The sequence below is a fragment of the Castor canadensis genome, chromosome 2, assembly GCF_047511655.1.
Source record: "Castor canadensis chromosome 2, mCasCan1.hap1v2, whole genome shotgun sequence".
In the NCBI taxonomy this organism is placed as follows: Eukaryota; Metazoa; Chordata; class Mammalia; order Rodentia; family Castoridae; genus Castor; species Castor canadensis.
The window spans coordinates 167,193,674-167,218,031 of NC_133387.1; the positions used below are offsets into that span (position 1 = coordinate 167,193,674).

The 24,358-nt window shown below is 40.3% G+C and overlaps 1 protein-coding gene across 8 annotated transcripts in view; it reads left to right on the top strand.

Annotated features, from left to right (window-relative positions):
* Nucleotides 1–24,358, top strand: part of Prdm10 (PR/SET domain 10) — a 91,811-nt gene that overhangs the window by 31,289 nt on the left and 36,164 nt on the right. For 3 of the 8 annotated variants that reach the window (XR_012445540.1, XM_074066339.1, XM_020166971.2), the window contains exons 2-7: nucleotides 1,960–2,149; nucleotides 5,451–5,615; nucleotides 7,514–7,573; nucleotides 16,227–16,428; nucleotides 18,061–18,302; nucleotides 22,040–22,243. Coding sequence is in view for 7 of the 8 variants with exons in the window: in XM_074066339.1 (XP_073922440.1) it covers nucleotides 2,081–2,149; nucleotides 5,451–5,615; nucleotides 7,514–7,573; nucleotides 16,227–16,428; nucleotides 18,061–18,302; nucleotides 22,040–22,243 (942 nt within the window). In the remaining variant the exon portion in view is untranslated. The other 5 variants (XM_074066334.1, XM_074066338.1, XM_074066335.1 and 2 more) reach the window with 5 other exon arrangements.

Here is a 24,358-nt window from a genome sequence, read left to right on the forward strand (position 1 = left end):
CATGATGGTTGAATGTGATGTGATTGTATGTGATGTCAGACTGGATCAGGGCCAGAAGGAAAAATGCTATTTCTTTGACTGTCAAGGACATTAATTAGACTAGTAACAAGCTTTGAGTAAGGACTGTAGATAGGTGATATTGCTGTTTTAGTGTTATCTTCCTGATTTTGATAATACTATTATGGTTATAAGAAAATGTTCTAAAATTTTTTTATTAGCATATAATAGTTTTACACGGGAATATATTGTGACACTTAGATGTGTGCTCACAAAATATCTTAATCAGATTTACCTCTCCATAGTTCTCCCTCATCCCCCTTTTAAGAACAATTTCAACAGGTTTCATCCTTCTGTTTTCAGAAGGATACAACGTATGTTCAGCCTATTTACCTCATTCCCCCTTTCTTTGTGCCCACTTGCCTCGCACTGGTACTCACCCCCAGAAAAAACCTATTTAAGAAAATGTTCATAAGCTAGGTGCTGGTGGATCATGCCTATAGTCCTAGCTACTTGAGAGGCTGAGATCAAGAGAATCATAGTTTGAGGCTAGCCAGGGAGGAGGGAGAATGGCTTGAGACCCCCATCTCCAAATAACCAGAAGAAAATGGGCCAGAGGTATGGCTCAAGTAGTAGAGAACCTGCTTTGCAAGTGCAAAGCCCAGAATTCAAACCCCTGTCCCATCAAAAAAAAAAAAAGAGAAAATTAAAATGTTCTTAGATCATGGTACATGCTTGTAGTTTCAGCTACTTAGGAGGTTGAGACAGAAGGATCACTTGAGTCCAAAAATTTTATACTAGCTTGGGCAACATAATGAAGCCTTGTCTCAAAACAATTTTTATGGGGCTGGGCATGGTGATTTATGCTTGTAATTCTACCTACTTGGGAGCTGGAGATTGGGAGAATTGTGCTTCAAGACCAGCCTGAGCAGAAAGTTAGTGAGACCCCCATCTCAACTAATATGTGGTGGGGCATGCCTGTAATCACAGCTGCCAGGAACTGTAGGTAGGAAGATCATGGTTAGAAACAGGGCCATGAAAAAATGGGAAATCCAACCTGAAAAGTAGCAAAAGCATAAAAAGTCTGGAGGAATGCCTCAAGTGGTAGAGCATCTGCTAGCAAGTATAAGGCCCTGAGCTCAAACTCCAATACCACCAAAACAAATTTTTTTTTGGTGGGTGAAGGAGCATGGTGTCTACAACTTATTCTCCCGACGGTTCAGGTAAAAAAAGGGGGAGATTAATAAAGTAAACATGGTAAAATGTTAGGATTTGAAGAACCATAATAAAGAAATGCAGGAATTCTTGGTACTATTTTTGAAGCTTTTGTGTCTGAAATTATTTGAAAATAAAAATACTTTTTTCTTTTTTTATTAAAAAGCTACCGAGTTGGGTGCTGGTGGCTCCTGCCAGTACAGTAATCCTAGCTACTCAGGAGGTAGAGATCAGGAGGATCTCAGTTTGAGGCCAGTTGGGAAAATAGTTTGGGAGACCCTATCTCAAAAAAACCCATCACAAAAAAGAGCTAGTGGAGTGGCTCAAGGTGTAGGCCCTGAGTTCAAACCCCAGTGCTGAAGAAAAAAGAAGACAGAACTACCTATGATTACCTTCGGTGATCCTCCCCCCTCCCCCATCTCCCACACTGGGAATTGAACCCAGGGCCCTGCACACGCTGGGCAAGTGCTCTACCATTTGAGCACAGCCAGAACCCATCTTCAGTGTTTTTAATGAGGTTACAGTATATATACATATATACACACATAGACCCCAATGAGAGCCTAGAACACGGCAAGTATGCAACACATTGTTTGTATCACAAATAATTTCTTCATTTTTACCTTTTTGCCCAGATGTGATGCCTTTTAACAAAGCTCTTTTTTTCGTCTCTTTGTGGTTGGAGCTATAATTTATTAAAATGTATTCATCTACTTAAAATCTCAGTTCCTTTCTGTCTCTTTGCAGGCACACTGCAGAAAGACTATTCTGTCCTTCAGGAGCACACACACACTGGACAGATGACTGTCCTCCATCCTGTGCTGCTGCTGTAGGAGGCACAGACGTGGAGCTGTCCAGCAGGGAGAAGATGGATTCTAAGGATGAAAGCTCACACGTGTGGCCGACATCCACGGAGCACGAACAGAGTGCTACACAGGTGAAGGGTGGTCTTCTCCAGCTGGTGATTGAGAGCAGTGTGTCAGCTAAAGAAATAACAGCTCCTGTGTGGTAGCATGTGGTGGGGAGGGAGCTGATGTGAACTTGCACGTTGGAGAGGGAGTGTCTGGAGCTGTGAACGCTCCATCACCGTGGGCCCCTGAGTTAGAAGAACTTATTACACCTGTAGACATCACCTCCAGCTGACTGTCAGAGTCCACTTCACTCCTCTGCTATTTTATGTCACTGGTCCTGAAAACTCAAACCATCATTGGTTTCTTTTGTTATTCAGTATAGGGCTTTGATTGTTTGTGAGTATTGAAGGACAAGGTGTGTTTATAAGTGGCCTTTTTTCTTTTTAAAATTTACAATGTGTAAACTACCTGTCACCAGTCAGACACTTATTCAAATGCTGCTGTCACATGTGGTCTCTGCTTTTTTTTTTTTTTTTGAGCTAATATTTATTTTATATAAGAATTAAAAAAATTTTTTTATTATTGTTGTACTAAGGGTACATTGTGACATTTACAAAAGTCCTTACAAGATGTCATAGTTGTTCACCCCTTCCATCATTCTCCTTACCCCCTACTCCCCCATTCCTGGAATAGTTTCAACAGGTATCATTTGTCCTTTTTCATACATGAGTACATAATATCTCCACCATATTAACCTTCTACACCCTTTCCTTGTATCCTCTTCCCTTACTCCCGGAAAGGACCTGTTTTACCTTCCTCTTCTCTGTTTTTGAGAAAAAAAGACATTTTTGTTTAAGAATTCTCTCCTATACAGAAAGTTTCATTATGACATTTCCATGCATATATGTATTATATCCCAAATTGGTTCATCCCCTCCATTTTTCTCCTTTCTACCTTAGTCCCCTTATGGTGATTTCAGCAGGTTTAAAAATTCTATATTCACTCTTTTTTGTGATACTGGGGTTTGAACTCAGGGCCTGCACCCTGAACCACTCCACCAGCCCATTTTTGTGAAGGGTTTTTTTGAGATAAAGTCTCATGAACTATTTGCCTAGGCTGGCTTCAAACCATAATCCTCCTGATCTCTGCCTACTGAGTAGTTGGATTATAGGCGTGAGTCTCTGGTGCCTAGCTCTGTTCGTTCTTGTATAGGAAGTACATCAACTGTATTCACCTTCTTAACTTTCTTCTTTTACCCTTCTTCTCTGATATGTGACTGTTAGTATAACCTGTTTTTCATAATATTGCTTCTATTTGTATTAGGCCTATATTCCACTTATGAGAGAAAATGTGCAGCTTTTGGCTTTCTGAACCTGGCTAACTTCACTTAAGATGATGGTCTCTGCCTTTCAAATTGTTATCAGAACCATGTTCTTTGACTCTTCTTAGTAAAGGCCAATCTTTGGAGCCATGACCTCCATGTGACCAAAGTATAAAACTGATTTTTACACATTACCCAATTTTTCACTACATGATATAACAATAGTACCTTTATCAAAATCAGGCAGTTAACCTTGAACCATTTAAATATGCATATTGTATTTAATTTAAGCAATGTAGCAAATATTATAATAGGTAAAATTGATCATCTGAAATGATTTAAAACTGTCAGTCTGAAAACTTTAAAAAGTAGGACCAGAAATATAACAACGAAACCTCTTCAAACAACTAACAGTAACAAAAGCATTACCAGTGATGTTTTCACCAGAATAATTGAGAACACTGCTTTGGTTCTCAACGAAACCATTTTGAAGGCTACTTTCATGAAGTTACATATTATGTTTAACAAAAAGAAAAACAAAAAACAATCTGGTTGTGATACTGTGTGTGACCAGGGCCCCCGTCTATGGGTAATCAAACAGCACAGAGCCAAGTCTAGAGCCCCCACTGCACTCTTTCTTTCTAGTCATTTCTGCTCATAGCTGTGAATCCTGGTTCTACAAACTCTTACTTGCAGAGTGAGGGTGGCCAAGTGGAAAGCTTGGATGTCTGTCCTTCTATCCTTTTAGGAAATGCTTTTCCTTTTTTCTTATTTATTTATTTATTTTGCAGTACTGAGGATTGAACTTCTCTCATGCTAGGCAAGCGCTCTGTCACTTGAGCCACGCCCCTACCCCGTCCTTTCTCAAGAATTGAAACTAGTTCAGGGTTTTGATAACATTGAATAAAACTAAAGTCATAGGATTATAAATCCAAAGGCACAAAATTATCTTAAAGCAGTGAAAACTATGCAAATATGTTATGATCCTAATTTTCCCAATCTACAAGCTTTATCTTCATAGAAAAATCAACTGTATGTAGAAGGCAAGACTAATGATTTAAATTTAGTATAGAATTGAAGTTGGTGATATTTCTGATTGTACCTGGCCTCTAGGTTTCTTTCTGGGAACTAAGTTAGTTTATATCAGAAACTATTATTTCCCACCAAAGAAAACTGGCATAAAATAGTTAGGTCTTGTGCCAAGTCCATGGAAGCGTAAAGATTCCAAGCTGAGAGTGCCTGACTTCAACATCAGCACATGAATTACTTCTCTCCTAAATGTGCACTTTGGCCATTTGCTTCCGGGCCTCAGTCGCAGGCATTAGGCCATGTGCCAAACTGTAGCCTTCACAATTCAGTTCTCCAGAGCTGACTGCTCAGAAAGTGTTTTATAAAACTCAGTATCTGCTTTCAGTTCTTTAGGTCTGGGGAGACAGCTGAAATAGTTGTCCGAATCTTCTTAAAAGTACTTTATTAGGCTTTTAAATTAGTTTTATTGTCATTTTTTGTTTGTTTCTTTAGCTAGCAAGGAAGAGTTCTGTTCCACTGATCGATTCAGCAGACATGTCCAGAGATACTTCTAGCATGTCCTTTGAGTATGAAAGAACTTGTAGGAAAGAAAGTGACCTTATTTTAATGTGTCTGCCGAAAAGCACTATTGGTTATAAATTGGAATTTTTATGATTTATTGAGAACAATTGGCTTTTGAGTCTTGACATATTTTTTCACATCACAGAATAGCTTGTAGTTTGTATTTTGGTGGTGGTGTCACTTGGAATCTGGAGTCACTTTTCCAGGATCAATTAACCACCCCCTCAGAGAGTTATCTGCATTGGACATTTGAGGCGAGGGAATTCAGACCAGGTGCTTAATTAAGCAGTATGCAGTGCCAAGGCCCTGCGTCCTGCCTCCTAGTCTCTAGCTCAGTGTGAATTAAGGCTCATCCTCACTCTTCTCTCACTGGTGTTTTAGAAGCTCAGGTGTGCTTGGCTTGCCAGGTTCCTTTGGAAGATTGATTTTGTTTTATAAGTATAGTTGCTACACACTTCCCTGCTTTTTTGCCCCAGGTGCACTTTGTGCCGGACCCCGGAACTGTGGCTCAGATTGTCTACACCGATGACCAGGTCCGTCCACCCCAGCAGGTGGTGTACACAGCAGATGGCGCCTCCTACACATCAGTGGATGGGCCAGAGCACACACTGGTGTACATCCACCCTGTGGAAGCTGCACAGGCACGTGAAGGATTATTTGCTTTTAATTTGTGTGATAATTAACTAATTCACCAATTACTTATGTTTATTCTCTGCTAGTTGTTATGGTAGGTGCTGGTGGCACAGAAAATATTCAGATAAGATTTGTGCACTCAAGAAGCTTATAACCAACTTGGTAAAGGAAGAGATGGTTCATTTATTTAAACGAAGTGTAATAAAGAGTTAGAGCATGAGTCTCATATTAGCTTTTCTGTGGTGACCACTGATGAGATTATGAATTTGTTCCTTTTCCTAAATAGCCAAAGTTAGGCACTTAGTTCTGCAGAGCTTCATCAAAGGATGTCAGGGAAAACATACAGATTATTTTAATTAAATGTGTAAGCAAAGGATCCTGCTAGCTCATTACCTATTTCTATTAATAACTAATTTGTAGGACTATAACAGAAGTCAGGGTGTCTACTGGTAATAGCTGTACAATTGCAGCTACTTTTATTTATTTATCTACTTGTTTTTTGTCAGTGACTTGGAGTGTTCAACTGTGCAATGCAAATATTCTGCAATACACAAATATTATTTTCTTATTGTTAGCACTGTACAGTGCACAAAGAGCTTTCAAACATGTTATTTATTTAGTTTTGAGTGTTGGAAATTGAACCTGGGGCCTTGTGCATGGTAGGCACATGCTCTGCCACTGACCTACTCCCTCAGCAGCCAAACATATGTTTTTAAAACACAAATTACTTATTTTTGTGGTAGAGTCATTGTCATAAAAATTTGTCCTCTTGCAATATTTAATCAAGAGGCTCAAAGCACTTCTAAGAAGAAATGAAGTTTACCTAATCAGTACTTTCTTCATCTATAGAAAGATGACTTTCCAAATACCCTGATGATACTTTTCAAATGCTTGGGCCTAATTTTAGGCACTGCCTGTATTGAAATATGATCAGACAGTTTATGTAAAGAATGTGTGTGTCCAACTTTTCAATTTATTATGACATTCTCTCTTTTCTTTTTGGTGGTAGTAGGGTTTGAACTTGGAGACTTGCACTTGCTAGGCAGGCAGCAGGGGTTCTACCACTTGAGTCACACCCTAGTCCATATGACATTTTTTTTTTATGATGTTCCTGAATTTCTGACATTTGTTCATTTTTAATGTCAAATCTAAGAATTCTGGTACTGCCTAAAATTGTACTTTACATTCTCCTGGAATCAAAGCTTAACCAAAGTTCTTATTCCCATTGGTTTATTGAAGTCTTAAAACTTTGGAAAAGAGACTGTTTTTCTGGCCTGGAGATGTTACCTATGGTGCCTTGGCTGTAATAGTTTTGAGAGTTTCCTTCTTTAGTTATCTTTGCTGTGTTTTGACCCCACTTACTGTGTTTGCAATGATAGGTTTCTTAAAAATTATGACTGTTGGCTTTATCTGAAAAAGAACCCAGGAGACATTAAGTTCAATTCATTTTCCTTCTACTTCTCTTCTGTAAGTAAGCACATGTTTACATTTGAAAGAGTTGTAACCCTTATGTGTATGTACAACACTCTCCTTGTGCATGACATTCGGTGTGAGCATATGTGCTCTTGTTCATGGCATGGCTTTTATGTTTTCATGACATGCCTTTTTAACTAGCTGTCACATTCAGCCTTGGGAGGTTTTGCTTAAGAGTAAAATACTGACATATGTTAGCCATTTGCGATGGCGAGCTTAGACAATCTCTTTGGAGCCATCTTAATGATAGGCTTTAGCCAAGTGTAAGATTACTATCTGTATCTTCTTTATTAATGAAGGATTGCTAGCTATAATGTGAGATAATCTCCCAAGAACTGGTGCTTAGCAGTAGGATAATCTTTTTCTGTGTAGGCAAGCTGTCTAAAGATCTAGTGATGTCAATATTTTTTTCTTTTTCCTTTTTTTTGTCTAGACTCTGTTCACAGACCCAGGCCAGGTAGCCTATGTCCAACAGGATGCTACAGCTCAGCAGGTAACCAACAGCCTTTTTCCCTTTGTCTCCAGGGAGAGTACTGTGACGGTCATGGTGCCCTGGAGTGTCCCTCTGCCCTCTGCCTATCCCATCTCTGAATGTTTGCTTCTTATGTACCAAGAACATTCTTCAGCAACTCTAATGGAAATGGAGCAAAACATAACGAAATACTAACACTCTACAATCAGTACATGTTGAAATATGCTGATAAAAGAAAGTGGTTTGTCAGAGAAATTTACAAATAAGCATAGACTCCTAAGGCTCCTTTGAGCCATCTGGCTGAGAGCAGCCTGGGCAACAGAGTGAGACCTTGTCTCAAAACACACCAAAAACCCCAAAAAGCATACAAGCAGGATATTGGTCTAAGTTTCAAAGAATAATCATGAGTTAGTGAGTTTTAAAAGTTTTTTTGTCCTTAAATTTGGAAATATTTTCATACTTATTCTTTTTTTAAATATTGAAAAAAAATCCTGGTTAAGTTATATATAAATTTGATGGGCTTCTGAAAATCCGAGATGGTTCTTGGTTTCCTTGGAAACCTTACTTTCCCTTTACCCTCATTTCTAATATATCTTGTGAGACTTTGCAGGACTTCTTCAAAGTTCTGTGAAAGTGTGATGAAGTGATAAAGAGGGTACAGAACTTGATCTTGTTTGTCTTTCTGAAAGGGCATGTGAACTCATGTCAGCTAGTCACTCGGACTGTTACTGATGCATACAACTGAGTCCCATTAAATTTGCATTGGGAAGCACTTTATGCTTTTTTATTTTTTAGTGGATGACTTATATTCTTTCATTTTGCAATTTGGGAACTGAACAGCAATGTGTTAATGCCATCTGTGACAGGTAAAGAGGGTTCTGAGGAGGAGCCTTTGTTGTATTTGTGGTCAGTTTATCCCTGGCCATTGGTGAACAATAGCATGGTGGAGTCTGTGAACTTGAATGAAAATTATTATTATATTTTAATAATCTTTGGTTTTTTTGTGAACATTTATTGATTCCATCAAGTAAGCAATGATTATTGTTAGATATGTATAGCTATTAGAGGATGTGTTATTATTTATGTTTCCATCTACTGTTTTATATGTAGGTTATTTCTCTCTCTGGGATTTTGTTGGTTTTTTACTACTGTAAAGTACACTGTCATGGATATTATATCAGACTATTTCCTTAGGATAAATTCCCTAAGAAAAGATAGAACCAAAAGGTATTTGCATTTTAAGTTATTTAAGACCAAGTTTTTGTGTGAAAGTGAAAAAATATATAGGTGAATCAAACATTAAATAAAAATCCAGAATTCTAAATTGGAATTGGGAAAGCAGTATGAATTCACAGTATATTTTCTCTTAAAACATGTTTTCAGTCTGGGATTGAATGTTTGACCAGCATATGTGAGGGTTTGAACCCTAGTACCACAAAGAAACAACAAAACGGTTTTCTAGTTCTGGCCTTGGCTGAGGTTTAGGCACAATGAGTGGTGCAGTAGCACTGAGAGTTCCCTCTCTCCACCATGTGGTCTGCAAATGTAGTCGTACAGTAAAAGGAGTCAGGGCTCCTTGGAGAAGTGGCTGATTAATTATAGCATTGGAGCAGGGGATGGATAAGATGAACTTAGAGCTTGTCTGCTCAACATGCAGGAAAGCAGTTAAAAAGTGCTGGGGCCCTGTGGAAGGAACTCAAGATGTAACTTAAAGGGGCCAATGTGGGACAGTTTGACCCATCAAAAGGGTAATATTTAGCCAGGCACAGTGGCTCATATCTATAATCCCAGCTACTTGGGAAGTGGAGATTGGAAGGATCACAATTCAAGGCCAGCCTGGGCAAAAACACAAGACTCTGTTCAAAAAATAACTAAAGCAAAAAGGGCTGAGGATGTGGCCCAAGTGACAGAGCGCCTGCCAAGCAAGCACAAGGCCCTGAGTTCAAAGTTCAGTATTGCCAAACAAAGAAAATGGATTATAGTACTTAAGTATATTTAAGATCCACACGTTCATGCTGGTATTGAAAAAAATAACTCAGTGGTCACTTTTTCAGGATGCTAAGGACCCCATATTGTTCTGAAAACTGGTTAATGAAGGGAAAGAATCCAGCTTTTCCTCCTGGAGGTACCCAGGGAGTACCTCATCAATTATTCGATGAGGAAAATTTCTTTATATAAGCATTCCAGCTAATAACTATAGTACCATTTGCATCCTGTAATAAAATATGGATCTAAAACCCCAGGAAAAAGCTGATGAAGGACTTTGTAGTGGCTAGAGTGGAATGGTAGCAACTTAACCTCGTGACTATCCTGAGCATGTGTTTTCTGGTGGTGTTTACTTCCGGTGCATTGCACCACGTCTCAGGTAATCATGAATCTGACCAAGTCTGTAGATTCAGTTGCCAGCTTGTAGGAAGCATGGTGGACAAATGGAACGAGGTAAAAGATACACAGGAATGCAACTGCAAGATCTAGCCTGTGGGAAACTCTACAATAAGTGGCTTATGATTTTGTTGTTGTTCTTATTATTTTTTGGTGCTGGTATCAAACTCAGGGCCTCTTACATGCGAAGTACCATTAGCTACATCCCTAGTCCCTGATTTTTTTTTCTCTCAAATAAATAATAAAGGAAAAGAAGAGGTGTGTGGGGGGCTAACAGATTAGAGGAGATATTAGGGACATATAGGTCCAATGCAGTATTTGGACCTTGTTTTGATCCTGATTTGAACAAATCCAATGAGACAATTGGGAAGGTTGTAACACTAACTGGATATTTGATAATATTAAGGAATAGCTAAGTTTTAGGAATGACAATAAAGTATAAAAATCGTTTTTGTTTAGAGATATATACTTAAATATTTACAGAGGAAAATGTATACCGCATAGATTTTGGTTCAAAATAATCCAGTGTGAGAGAAAGAAGGTGAGAGATTGGTTGAATTAAGATTGGCCGTTTGATAATTGTCTAGGCTTAATGGTAAGTACATGGGGTTTGTTACATTGTTCTATTTGATATATGTTTGACATTTGTTCCTGTGAATGGGAAAACATTTCTTTGGAGACAGGGTCTTGCTAGTAAAGCTAGGCTGGCCTGGAACTCTAGATCCTGCTGCTCAGCCTTCTGAGTGCTGACACCACCACACCCTGCTTAGGAAAACTATTTTGATAATGCTTTCTAAATTGCTTTTTGGATACTGAAAAAATTTATATCCCTCCCAATAATATATGAGAATGCCCATTTCCACACCCTTGCCACAGTGGGTTTGTGTTCTTTTCAAATTTTGCCAATCTGATAGGAGAAATGGTATTGTGTTGTTTAATATTAAGCTATATTTTTAATTAATGGTTTTGTTGCCATTTGCACCTCAAAGAGCCCTTCATCTTCAGTCTCCACCAGCGATCTGCTTCTTTCATGTCTTGTATAAAAGGAAAGTTGTACTCAGATAGGTTCACAAATCCTGGCATTATAAGATTGTAGGCTTCACATCTTTCTTCTGTCTCCTTCCTTCCTTTTTCTTTTTTTTGCTCTTAGGGACTGAACTCATGGCCTCCAGCACACTAAATGCATGCTCTACCACTGAGCTACACCGGTGCCCCAGCATATTCCTTTATTGCATCTTCCTTTCAGCTGCATAGCTTTTATTTTTGACTATGACACCTCAGTGGTTTATTCTATGACCTAGATAAATTCTGGATAGAAAGTTGGGGCAAGGCTTTAACACACATAATGGTTGCATTTTCCCTTTTTCTATTTATTTCTTTTATTTCCTCCCTCCCTTTTTCGTTCTCTCTCCCTCCCCCTTCTGTTTTTTCTATCTTTTCTTTCTTTCTCTCAATCTTCTTTCTTTTCTCTCCCTTTTTGCCTTAGCTAAAGGGTTTTTTTTTTTTTTTTCAGTTGTCTTTAGTACTGGCAGGGTGTGTTTGAAGCCTGTTTCTGTGTACATTTCCTTGTCTTGAAGAAAGGCACCCGTGGGCTCAGAAGCCTGTCTCCTGTTTGTTTCTGAAATGAACATGTGTGCCTCCCCACACACTGAGAAGAAAATACGCCACTGATAATTGGTCTCAGTAGGAACCAAGAGGCATCTGTCATGTGTGCTGTTTTCCAGTGGCGTTTTGTATTTCACCTCTCAAATAAATTGTATCCTGAAGTGCATTGTGTAGTTCCAGAAATAACGAGAGTAGCAGTAAGTGGGAAGGAGAAAGTATACCATAAGCTGAACAAATTCATTTTTCCTTTACTGTTTGATTGTACATGACAGAGTGAACAGGACTAAAATAGTCTCGTTTCTTTCTTCTTTTCCTCTGAGTTCAGTATGCTTACATTGCGTTCCCACCCACTGCCGGCCTGTTACCTTAGGATCGTGTGTGTCACCTTGTTGCCCTGGTATTCAGGTGCGGGGAGTGGGAGGTAGGGGAGCTGTTTACCTTTCTGTGGCCCTTCCTAGAACAGACTGAATTCCACAGGGGCCTTTGTGACACAGTGGAAAAGCTGGGCAGAGGCAGAATTTGGATTTCATCTCTGCCACTTAGAGCTGCGTGGTAACACCTGGCCTCAGAGAAATCTGAATGTATGCCTAATGCCCAGTAAATGTCAGATGAGTTTGAACAAACTGAGTTGCAATGGGTCCTACTCTGTGTTCAGGTCTGTGTTGTCTTACCTAGAAATGATCAACATCCACCCTTTCAAGTCCTTTCCAATAGTAGTGTTTGTAATTCTGCTAGATGCTTATCTTTGTTTTAGCATCAGTCCTTAATGATAAGGCAGAAGTGTTCAAGTCTGTCCTTTGCTAGTCTTTTGGGAGCCTTCCAGCCTTCCAGCATGGGGGAGGTGAAGGTTGGTACTGTTTTGATGTCTGCTTTCCCAGCAGTGGCGAGAAGCCAGCCACAACCTTGCTGAAACAGAGTCCTTCTAACAGCATTTGTTGAGGGGAAAAAAAAAAAAAGCATCATCACAGCTTTCCTAGGATAACTCTGAATGGCTGAACTCATTCTTTCAGGTTGGCTCTGCACAGAGACAAAGAATTTCTGAGGCTCAGAGGTGCATGTGTGTTTTGGTTGTTCACCATGTGATAGCATTCATCACTGATGCAGGCATCTGATTTCAGTGGCTTAGAATTCAGGGCACTATACTCAACTGCTCTGAGATGGTGAGTGGGAATGAAGTTGCTTTCCTGCAGGATGTGGTGAGGAGGCCAAAAGGCTGCACTGCCTTGGAGCTCCCTGTTCCACTCTTGTCCTCAGTAGGTGCTGAGGCAGAGCACCTGCTAGAATTCTATCCTCCCACAGAAAACTTCCTGAAAGGTCCTGAGTTACAAAGATAGAATGTCATACAAAAGTCTGGGTTGAATGATGTATGTTAAAACATGTGTATGCTGAGTGTGGTGGTTCATAGCTGCAGTTTCAACTATTCCTACTCAGGAGGTGGAAGCAGGAGGATTGCAAGTTCAAGACCAGGCTGGGCAACTTAGGGAGGCCTTTTCTCAAAATAAAATTTTTTGGATGTGAGGGTGATCTGGCTGTGAATTTTTCACCCATTGATTGCCAGGTTTGGTTTGACTGATCTGACTGGCTAAGCTGGTGTTGCCCTCCTCCCTTACTGCTTCATGTGTGTCCCTCCTGAAGGTGCATGCTTGGTCAAAGAGGACGACCAATCCCTGATAGAGGAAGACTGTTCTTTGGTGAACAGTATATGAGTAGCCTCATTTCCCTGCTGGAACCTCCAAACAAGCTCTCAAACTAATTTTTTTAAAAAGACTGGGGGTGTAGCTTAGTGGTAGAGCACTTGCCTAAGTGCTTTCCCAGTACCAGAGAAACAAACATACATACACATACATACATATAATAAAAACCATGTGCACACAAGCTGTTTGTGTAGTTCAGAAGTTCCAGGCCTGCCTAGGCAACATAGTGAGACCCTATCTCTTAATAAAAAATGTTTTAAATTCAAATCAACAAATATAGATACCAAGAATGGTAGTGAGTGCCTGTAATCCCAGCAATCAGGAGGTGGAGACAGGAGGATCTCAAGTTCAATACAGCCTGTGCTATGCAGTGAGACTCTTGTCTCAAAAAACCAAGGATTTTATACCTCAGGTATAGAGTGCTTGACTAACATGCATAAGGCCCTGAGTTCAATCCTTAACACTGGGAAAGAAGGGAAGGGAAGGAAAACAAGACCTGTGCATGCTACTCGAGGTAGCTGATTTGATGTGCTTTTTGTAGTCTGAATGTTTCAAATGTTGGCTGTGGTCTTCAACTATTGCAACATTTCAGACCGCATAAATGCACTCAACATTTTCTTTATAGAATTAAAGAAGCTGGGCATGGTGGTACACAGGTATACTCCTGTGCTCCCCCCATTGGGGAGGCTGAGCCAGAAGGATCTCAAGTTCAAGGACAGCCTGGGCTACATAGCGAGACCCTGTCTCAAAAGAAAAAAACATTTTTGCATTTAGATGCATAACAGAGAAAGGATGTTTCTGGGAATAGCAGCAGAGTCCTTCTAGATATCTGAAGAGAATGACGTCATTTCCAGAAGGGCCAAGTATATTTCAACAAACTCATCTTTGTGGGACATCTACTACATGCTTAACATGCCTTTCAAAATTGTAAAAGTATGTGATGTCACCTTGCTTCTTAAAGAGCTAATAATACTAAGCACCAGGTATGGTGGTGTACACTTGTAATCCCAGCACATAGGAGGCAAAGGCAGAAGGATCACAAGTTTGAGGCCAGCTTGGTCCACCTAGTGAATTCAAGGCCAGCCTGAGGATACAGCTTAGTGATACAGCCCTTGCCTAATCTGTACAAGTTTCTGTGCAAAGAGAGAGAGAGAACTTACCATGGAAATAATATGTTATTAATATCAAACACTGAGTGCTGCATGGTATGTATTCATGTGTCCATTTCACAGATGAAGAACCTTAGGGTCGGAGAAGTTTAGTAACTCGCTAAGTTGTGGGGCCAGGATTTTAGTGTAAATTGATCTGACTCCAAAGCTATGGTCTATTCTCTGAGGTGCATTTGGAGAGGCATAAGATAGACTCTTGGGAAAATGCGTGCTGTGAACAAAATAGATGGATACAAAGCTAGGAGGGGCGGCTCATGTGTGAGATGAAAGAATCAAGACTCAAAAAGATCTTGGCAGTCTGAAAGAACAGATAAAAGTAATAAAATAAATTTGCTGGAGATACATGCAAAATTCCTCATTTAAGTAAAAATTGGCTATTTAAGTCCTGAGGAGGGGGAAGATGGTTTAACAATGCCCTCCCTATGCGGGGAGAAAGGACTCAGTGATTTTAGTTATCTGCAAGTTCAAGTTGAGTTCCCAGTAGGACAGTGGCTGTCACAGATGTGAATGCATTCCGACACTGTACTCATATGAACATGGAATCACTGTGGAATAAATGAAGACAGGGAGCCAGAAGTTCAGCTATGTGAACTCTGGTGGGAGAGGAACATTCTAGCAGAGGAAAACAGAGGGAAGGTAATGAAAAGGGGAGTAGACACATTTAAACACTTGCTTGATTTATTGACTGGGAAGGGTACGTGGCTTGAGTACGTCCTATGGGCTTTGGGACAGGAGAGAAGAGATGGGATAAAAAGAATCTTGGGTAGTAGAACTCCATAACAGTCACTGTGGAGGCAGGAGAATTTTGTAAGGTGCCATTTACTTTTGGTCTGTGTATTTGGTAAGGTAACATTATATGTCACCCAGACCTCAGTTTATTTGCCAGACTGACTTCACCATGAGGAAACCAACAGGTACCTCTTTCTTTCCCAAAAACCTCAGGCTCTCTGAAGCTTTTGAAATGAGAGCTATTAGCCATAAAATTTACCAACCACATGTAGCATGCTTTGGTTTTAAAAGTGAGGTAGGGGTTGGGGATGCAGCTCAGCAGAATGGTACTTGCCTGCCTAGCATATGCTGAGGCCTGCCATAGCAATAAAAGAAAAAAGAAGTGTTTGGGGGCGGGTAGGGGGAATGGGGAGTGGGTGCCTATAGTCTCAGCTACTCCAGAGGCTGAGGTAGGAGGATCACTTGAGCCAAGGATTTTGAGGTCATCCTGGACAACAGAGTGAGACCCTGTCTCTTAAAAAAAGACAAGCAAAGTGATTTTGAAGAGAGGCCAAATCTACTCTGAAAGGGCAGGAAGGACCTCAACTCAGGTTTAGTTCAGTTGTGAAGACTGAGGCCCCCCACCCCAGGGGGTGGTGTTGCCTCTATGTGCCTGGGTACTGGAAGTTCCTAGGGAGGCAGGGAGGCCTCTCCCAGCAGATGTGAAGTGGCTTGTGGAAGCAAGAAGAGGAGCCTAGGCTGCACTGGGGTCAGGTGTGCAGTCAGGTGTTCACAGTGTAAGGCCTTGTTGAGTTTGAACTTGCTGCTGGTTCCAAGGAAAGTGACCCAAGCTTTCTTTTCAGCCTGCCAGATATGGTCAGAGAGGAGGAGGGAGGGCTGAGCTTAAAAATCTAAGAGCATCAGACATCCAAAATGAAGTCAGACTCTGCCTAACAGGTAGAAGCCATCTTTTCAGGGAGCTGATGTGAAGAATGTATGTCACCACAACTGTGTCCCCTGTGTGTGTGTGTGTGAGTCCCAGCTGACTAAAAACAGTGATCTGCTCACTTTGTGCCTTAAACTTCGGTCCAGGCCTCATTAACTGTGCCTAACCAGGTGCTGCCCTCCATTGAGAGTGTGGATGGTTCTGACCCCTTGGCAACTCTGCAGAACCCAATTGCCAGACTGGAGGCAAAAGAGGAAGAGGATGAGGAAGAGGATGAGGATACTGAAGAAGAGGAAGAGGAAGATGGTGAAGATACAGATCTGGATGACTGGGAGCCAGACCCACCCCGGCCCTTTGACCCTCATGATTTGTGTAAGTACAGGCACTGGACTGGGAGGAAGCTTTGTTGTGAGTGTGTGTGAGTGTGAACATAGTTCACACACGGAGACCATCCAAGACTGTATACACTGTGCAGTGTGCCCATGTGTTTCATCCTGCTCAGTCTTCCCTGACACTTGTGTTTGCTTTTCAATTTTACTGATGAAGAAAATTGGGGGTTCAGACATTCATGCCTGGGTCTCTTTGATACCTAACCACCATAGCACATTGGTCCGGTCCTGCACTATTTAGCCCTTTCAGCTCTAATGAGTTTTCTTTGCTGCTTTATCTTTTGATAGATCCTTTAAAAATGCTTACCATGGCCAGGCACTGATGTTTCACGCTGACTAATACATTTGGTGCATGCTACAGTCTTAGCAGGTTCAGCTAGTGCATTGAGCATCTGGAGTCCAGATCAGGCCTGGCCCCTCTACTGTGGCGTCAGCATGACACTTACTGTCCCTGTCTCCTCCCTGTGTGGCTTCAGCTCCCACCTTCTGAATCATGGTTTCTTTCTTTGGATTTTCATGCTCATGTGCCAAAGTGTGACCTCATTCACTTGAGTGACCTTGCTGGTCAGAGCCATGTGGCCTTGTGCTTTTTCTCCCAGGCCTTCTGTGTGGTGCCTATAAACCTGTCTGCATGGGGCCAGCATTCAGCCCTGTTCCTAATCCCCATCCAACAGAGAACTTCCTTGTTTCATTTTTCCTTGAATTCATAAGTTTTCAAGGCAACTCCCACATCAAATGCACAGAGGGCGACTTTATCTTGTAAGTATTAATACAAAGTCACTCTCCATTATTTGAGAACTGTAGAGATTGAAAATATCTAAACCAGGTCACCACATGGCCGGCGGAGGTAAAGCATGATGAGAAGGAACTCTGTGACCCTGTCACTTTCCCTGTTTTGTGACCATGTTGCTTTCCCTTTTTGTACCACGAGTTTCTCATCTGGGCAGTTAACTTACAGATGGGTGCTACTGGGAAAGGGGAGAGGAAAAGTACCTGGCTTAGGGCAAACTGAGTTCTACAGTGAGCTGAAAAGCATGTCCTGTCAGGGCTGGGCTAACCAGGCTGTCCAGGGGAATGTAGGAGGGGATGCTGAATTCACAATCATTTTTGCTTATCAGACAGCCTCGTAATCTCAAATCGTACAGCCCTTTGTCTGAGTTAGACATGCCCTCATAGTGAGACTTCTCTATCTCCCTTTGAGGAAATTGATTCAACAACATTGTCAGGATTATTTTTTTCCTAGCAGCTTTATTTCAATAATTTTGCCTCATCAGATTTTGCAACACTTAGTCTAATAAACTTTCTCTTATAATTGATTTGTAAATTTAGTGCCCGCTATTCAAATTACTATCTACTAGAGAAATACAAGTCATAGCCTGTGTATTATTTTTGGCAGGGAGAAGCAAATTCTGCCTGATTTTAGAGAAAAATTGCAGCGTTTTACTAGTTTATGAAAACTAACGTCTTACTGTGGAACGGGTAACACCTTTGTAGGAGTTAATTGACTTTTGGCCTGAGAGCTTAGACATGGGAAAAATTTCAGATCAGACCCTTTTCTCTGAGATCAAGTCATGTGAAAGAATTTGACTTCTTCAAGACTTTCTTTCTCTTGTAGGGTGTGAAGAGTGTAATAACGCACATTCTTCAGTGTGCCCAAAGCATGGCCCCTTGCATCCCATCCCCAACCGGCCTGTGCTCACTCGGGCGAGAGCAAGTCTCCCCCTGGTCCTCTACATAGACAGGTTCCTTGGAGGAGTGTTCTCCAAAAGGCGCATTCCCAAACGCACTCAGTTTGGCCCTGTGGAGGGACCCCTGGTCAGGGGGTCTGAGCTGAAAGACTGTTACATTCATCTCAAGGTAATCTATGCTTGCTCCTCATTTCCTTCTGTTAAAGCTTTTCAGGGCACTCGTTTTTCTACTGAGCCTTTTGTTTCCATGCATGGTAGTAGGTGTGTTTGTATTTTTCTTCTTATGCTTAATTTGTTTTAATTGGAAACTTGTTCTCTACCCTTAATAAAATAGAGATGGTAATTCCAGCCACTTAAGGCAATATACGAGTAGTTCTGAGACGTGTAGCTCTTGGGGGCTGTGGTACTTTGCTAGAGCTGCCATAATAAAATGCCACAGACTGGGAGGCTTAAACAATGGAAATTTATTTTCTCACAACTCTAGAGGCTGGAAGTCCAAGATCAAGGTTTTGGCAGGGTGGGTTTCTTCTGAGGTCTCTCTGCTCGGCTAGCAGATAGCCACCTCCTCACTGTGTCCTCACAGGGTCTTCCCTTGGTGTTTGTGTGCGTCTGTGTTCTTGTCTCATCTTATATGGACCAGTCATAATGGATTAGAGCCCTCCCTAATGATGTCATATTAACTCAATCAGCCATTTAAAGGCCTATCTCCAAATGCAGTTGTATTCTGAGGTACTGGGATGTTGTAGGGCTTCCACATGAATTTGGAGCGGGGGAGAGGACCCAAGATCCAACCCGTAACAGTCATTTTCTTTTTATTTTTAATACAACGTTGGGATACAAAGAGAATCATGTAGATATATGTAATCTGCTGTGTGCAGTAATGTTTGCAAGAAACCATTTTTCAATTTTGAAACATACCTGTCCTCTTGAACTTTTCTGGTTCAAGAGTATTTCCCTTTATGTTGAAGTATATTTATTGTGACCTTCATTCTTCCCATGTGATGCTTTTGCTTCTAGCCAGCCCCATTGCTGTCTCCTTTTTGAATAGCTACTCTGGAGGGCTGAGAAGGGACAGTGGGAGGGTTTGAATGTCTTGGATGTAGTTTTTTGAGAAATTACCTGCTCTCATGGGAAGGTTTTCTTTGATGAGTGCTCAAGAGCTCCAAGCAAGAATTTTACTTTATGAGGAGAAATGAATACCTATCTCTGGGCTGCCTTTTATGAGTGAATATGGTTGAATTTCCAAAGGAGGCAATTTATGATAACTGGAGATTATCATTTTCTGATGCTTGCATTTTCTGGCTTATTTATAGCATTTTTTTTCTATTTTAATAACATTTATTTTTAAATTTTTTTTTCTTTCATTTTTCTTTTATTATTCATATGTGCATACAAGTATTGGTTCATTTCTCCCAACTGCCCCCACCCCCTCCCTTACCACCCACTCCGCCCCCTCCCTCTCCCCCCCCTCAATACCCAGCAGAAACTATTTTGCCCTTATTTCTAATTTTGTTGTAGAGAGAGTATAAGCAATAATAGGAAGGAACAAGGGTTTTTGCTGGTTGAGATAAGGATAGCTATACAGGGCATTGACTCACATTGATTTCCTGTGCGTGGGTGTTACCTTCTAGGTTAATTCTTTTTGATCTAACCTTTTCTCTAGTACCTGTTCCCCTTTTCCTATTGGCCTCAGTTGCTTTAAAGTATCTGCTTTAGTTTCTCTGTGTTAAGGGCAACAAATGCTAGCTAGTTTTTTAGGTGTCTTACCTATCCTCACCCCTCCCTTGTGTGCTCTCGCTTTTATCATGTGCTCATAGTCCAATCCCCTTGTTGTGTTTGCCCTTGATCTAATGTCCACATATGAGGGAGAACATACGATTTTTGGTTTTTTGAGCCAGGCTAACCTCACTCAGAATGATGTTCTCCAATTCCATCCATTTACCAGCGAATGATAACATTTCGTTCTTCTTCATGGCTGCATAAAATTCCATTGTGTATAGATACCACATTTTCTTAATCCATTCGTCAGTGGTGGGACATCTTGGCTGTTTCCATAACTTGGCTATTGTGAATAGTGCCGCAATAAACATGGATGTGCAGGTGCCTCTGGAGTAACAGTCTTTTGGGTATATCCCCAAGAGTGGTATTGCTGGATCAAATGGTAGATCGATGTCCAGCTTTTTAAGTAGCCTCCAAATTTTTTTCCAGAGTGGTTGTACTAGTCTACATCCCCACCAACAGTGTAAGAGGGTTCCTTTTTCCCCGCATCCTCGCCAACACCTGTTGTTGGTGGTGTTGCTGATGATGGCTATTCTAACAGGGGTGAGGTGGAATCTTAGCGTGGTTTTAATTTGTATTTCCTTTATTGCTAGAGATGGTGAGCATTTTTTCATGTGTTTTCTGGCCATTTGAATTTCTTCTTTTGAGAAAGTTCTGTTTAGTTCACATGCCCATTTCTTTATTGGTTCATTAGTTTTGGGAGAATTTAGTTTTTTAAGTTCCCTGTATATTCTGGTTATCAGTCCTTTGTCTGATGTATAATTGGCAAATATTTTCTCCCACTCTGTGGGTGTTCTCTTCAGTTTAGAGACCATTTCTTTTGATGAACAGAAGCTTTTTAGTTTTATGAGGTCCCATTTATCTATGCTATCTCTTAGCTGTTGTGCTGCTGGGGTTTCATTGAGAAAGTTCTTACCTATACCTACTAACTCCAGAGTATTTCCTACTCTTTCTTGTATCAACTTAAGAGTTTGGGGTCTGATATTAAGATCCTTGATCCATTTTGAGTTAATCTTGGTATAGGGTGATATACATGGATCTAGTTTCAGTTTTTTGCAGACTGCTAACCAGTTTTCCCAGCAGTTTTTGTTGAAGAGGCTGCTATTTCTCCATCGTATATTTTTAGCTCCTTTGTCAAAGACAAGTTGCTTATAGTTGTGTGGCTTCATATCTGGGTCCTCTATTCTGTTCCACTGGTCTTCCTGTCTGTTTTTGTGCCAGTACCATGCTGTTTTTATTGTTATTGCTTTGTAATATAGTTTGAAGTCAGGTATTGTGATACCTCCTGCATTGTTCTTTTGACTGAGTATTGCCTTGGCTATTCGTGGCCTCTTGTGTTTCCATATAAATTTAACAGTAGATTTTTCAATCTCTTTAATGAATGTCATTGGAATTTTGATGGGAATTGCATTAAACATGTAGATTACTTTTGGGAGTATAGACATTTTTGCTATGTTGATTCTACCAATCCATGAGCATGGGAGATCTCTCCACTTTCTATAGTCTTCCTCAATCTCTTTCTTCAGAAGTGTATAGTTTTCCTTGTAGAGGTCTTTCACATCTTTTGTTAGGTTTACACCTAGGTATTTGATTTTGTTTGAGGCTATTGTAAATGGAATTGTTTTCATACATTCTTTTTCCGTTTGCTCATTGTTAGTGTATAGAAATGCTAATGATTTTTCTATGTTGATTTTATATCCTGCTACCTTGCTATAGCTATTGATGATGTCTAGAAGCTTCTGAGTAGAGTTTTTTGGGTCTTTAAGGTATAGGATCATGTCGTCTGCAAATAGGGATATTTTGACAGTTTCTTTACCTATTTGTATTCCTTTTATTCCTTCTTCTTGCCTAATTATTTATAGCATTTTTGTTGTTGTTGTTGTGTTAGCTTTATGTAGTGTTAATTAAAACTGTGCAGTTAGACTGTGAACTTTTAGATTTTTCTAGATGATTCTCCTGTTGGTGAGGTTTTAGGAAATATTCTTTTCCTTTGCATTTGGCAAATCACAATTTCTGGACACAAAGGGAAGGCTCAGGCTGCATATTTTATAGGTTAATATGTATCACTCTGAAATTTTTGTTTGTTGTTTATCTTGCTGAGGCATTCTACCTTCTCTTTGGTTGCAGGTTTCTCTTGATAAAGGGGATAGAAAAGACAGGGATTTGCATGAAGACCTGTGGTTTGAATTGTCTGATGAGTCCCTTTGTAATTGGATGATGTTTGTGCGTCCAGCCCAGAACCACCTGGAACAGAACCTAGTGGCTTACCAATATGGCCACCATGTGTATTATACAACCATAAAGAACGTGGAGCCCAAGCAGGAACTAAAGGTACAGTGCTGGATCCACAGTGCCATCTGTTCACAAGTGATTGCTTAGGGCTTTTCTTAGGTTTCCCCCCGCCCCCCCCACTACAAAATGGTCTTTTCCTGACAATTTACTTATTTACTGAATATTCCCTCAGGGGATGAGTTACACACACACACACACACACACCAGATACCAAAATGGATGCTCAAATCCTTTATATAAAACGGTATGATATTTGCACGGAATCTATGCATATCATCTCTAGATTATTTATAATACTTGCCACAATAGAAAGCTTTGTAAATAGTTGTTACACTGAATTGTTTAGAGAATAATGACAAGGAAGAAAGTCTTATGTGTCCAGTACAGATGCTGGGGTTTTTTCCATGAATATTTTCAGTTGGCGGTTGGTGGAACCCATGGATATGGACCGCTAACTGTACTACGTATTGCACACTTTCAATAATCTAGTGAATACAAAGAATGAAAAGTGCTCACCCAAAGTGCTTTTGTGCCATCAAGGGCTTATAGGAAGGCCCAGGGATTTGGAAGTAATGGTTTTGGGGAACAGACTGTATTTGTGATGGGGTGATTAATGATGGTATCACTTGACATCACTTATATGTACTAAAGAAGAATTAGTTGTGAAATGGGAGATTTTGTAAAATGAAATTCAGATGTATGGGCAAGATTCCCTTTCTTTTATCTAAATATTTCATTTTATTCAGGGAATTCTATGTGCTGACTTCTGACTTCAGTAATATATTTTCAGGGGATAACTGTTAGAATTTGTCTAAATATTAACTCTTAATAACATAATAAAAATTCTATCATGCTTCTAAGTGAAAATTCCTTTTTAAATTTTTTTTCCTAGTGGTGGGGATCAAACCCAGGGCTTTGTACATGAGAGGTAAATGATCTACCAGTAGGCTACACCTCCAGCCAAGATCTGGATTCCAGGCCTATGCCACCATACCCGGCTTCCTTTTCCTTTTCTTTTCTTCCCCCCTCCCCCAAAGCTTATATTAGGAACATGGTTAAGAGAGGAAATCAAACTACTTTTTAGCTTCCTGATAACAATTGAAAAACAGGTGAGAAGTGACACTATCAGTACATGAGCCCTGACTGTACAGTCTGTGTGATGGAAGTTAGAAGCTGGTCCCTCTTCTCCTGGGGAGAACAAAGTCTGGGGTTTCGTGTAAAAACTACAAAAAAAAAAAAAAAAAAACCCAAAAAACATCCTATGTCTTTGAAATGATCAGCTAGATAATTCATTAAACTGAAGAAAGTATATTAAAGAATATATTTTACATCATCTAGCTGAATACTTTTGTGGGGGTGTGGGGCCCTAAGGTCTTACCACTTACACTCCTAGAGACAGGGTCTCCCTGTGTAGCTCAGACTGGCCTCAAACTCTCAATCCTCCTGCCTTAGCCTCCTCAGTGCTGTGCTTACAGGTGTGTGTCACCACACCTAGCTAGGTCCATTTTTTAATAAGAAAAAACTGAAGTGAATACTTCTTAACCGTACAGAGATTTTCTCTCTTCTTTTTATAGCGCTGGGCATGTGGGATGGAACTGCTGGGCTCTACCTCCAGCCCACTTCTCTCTTTTAAACCAGTAGATAGTACTGTAGAGGTAAAGATGGACAGAAAAATTACATAAGAATGTAATAGTTCAGTATAACAACCAACCAAAGCAACAGATAAAAAGGAAGCAATAGATTGAGGGGAATATTTGTAACACAGGCCAGAGGCCTACAAACTGAGAAAGTTTTATACCTCCAGCTTCACTGCACTCAGACAGACAAATTAACAAATGCCAGGAATAGACTTTATTTGGAGGAAACAAATAGTAAAGAAATGCTTAAGTAAGTTCTTTATGCTAATAATTTTTAGAATGCTTGAAGGCCTGGAGATATAAGCTCAGCAGTTGAGTGTTTCTAGTACGTGTGAGGCTGTGGGTTGAATCCCAGCATTGGAAACAAACAAAAAAATCCCTTAAAACAGCATTACTATGTTAGTTAATTTAAATTAGCAAAAATAAATGGATACAATAAATGTGAAGGTTTAAAAAAAATCAGGGATGTCAACTACAGAATTGCCTTAATTTGTAAAATTATCTCTGGATACATGCA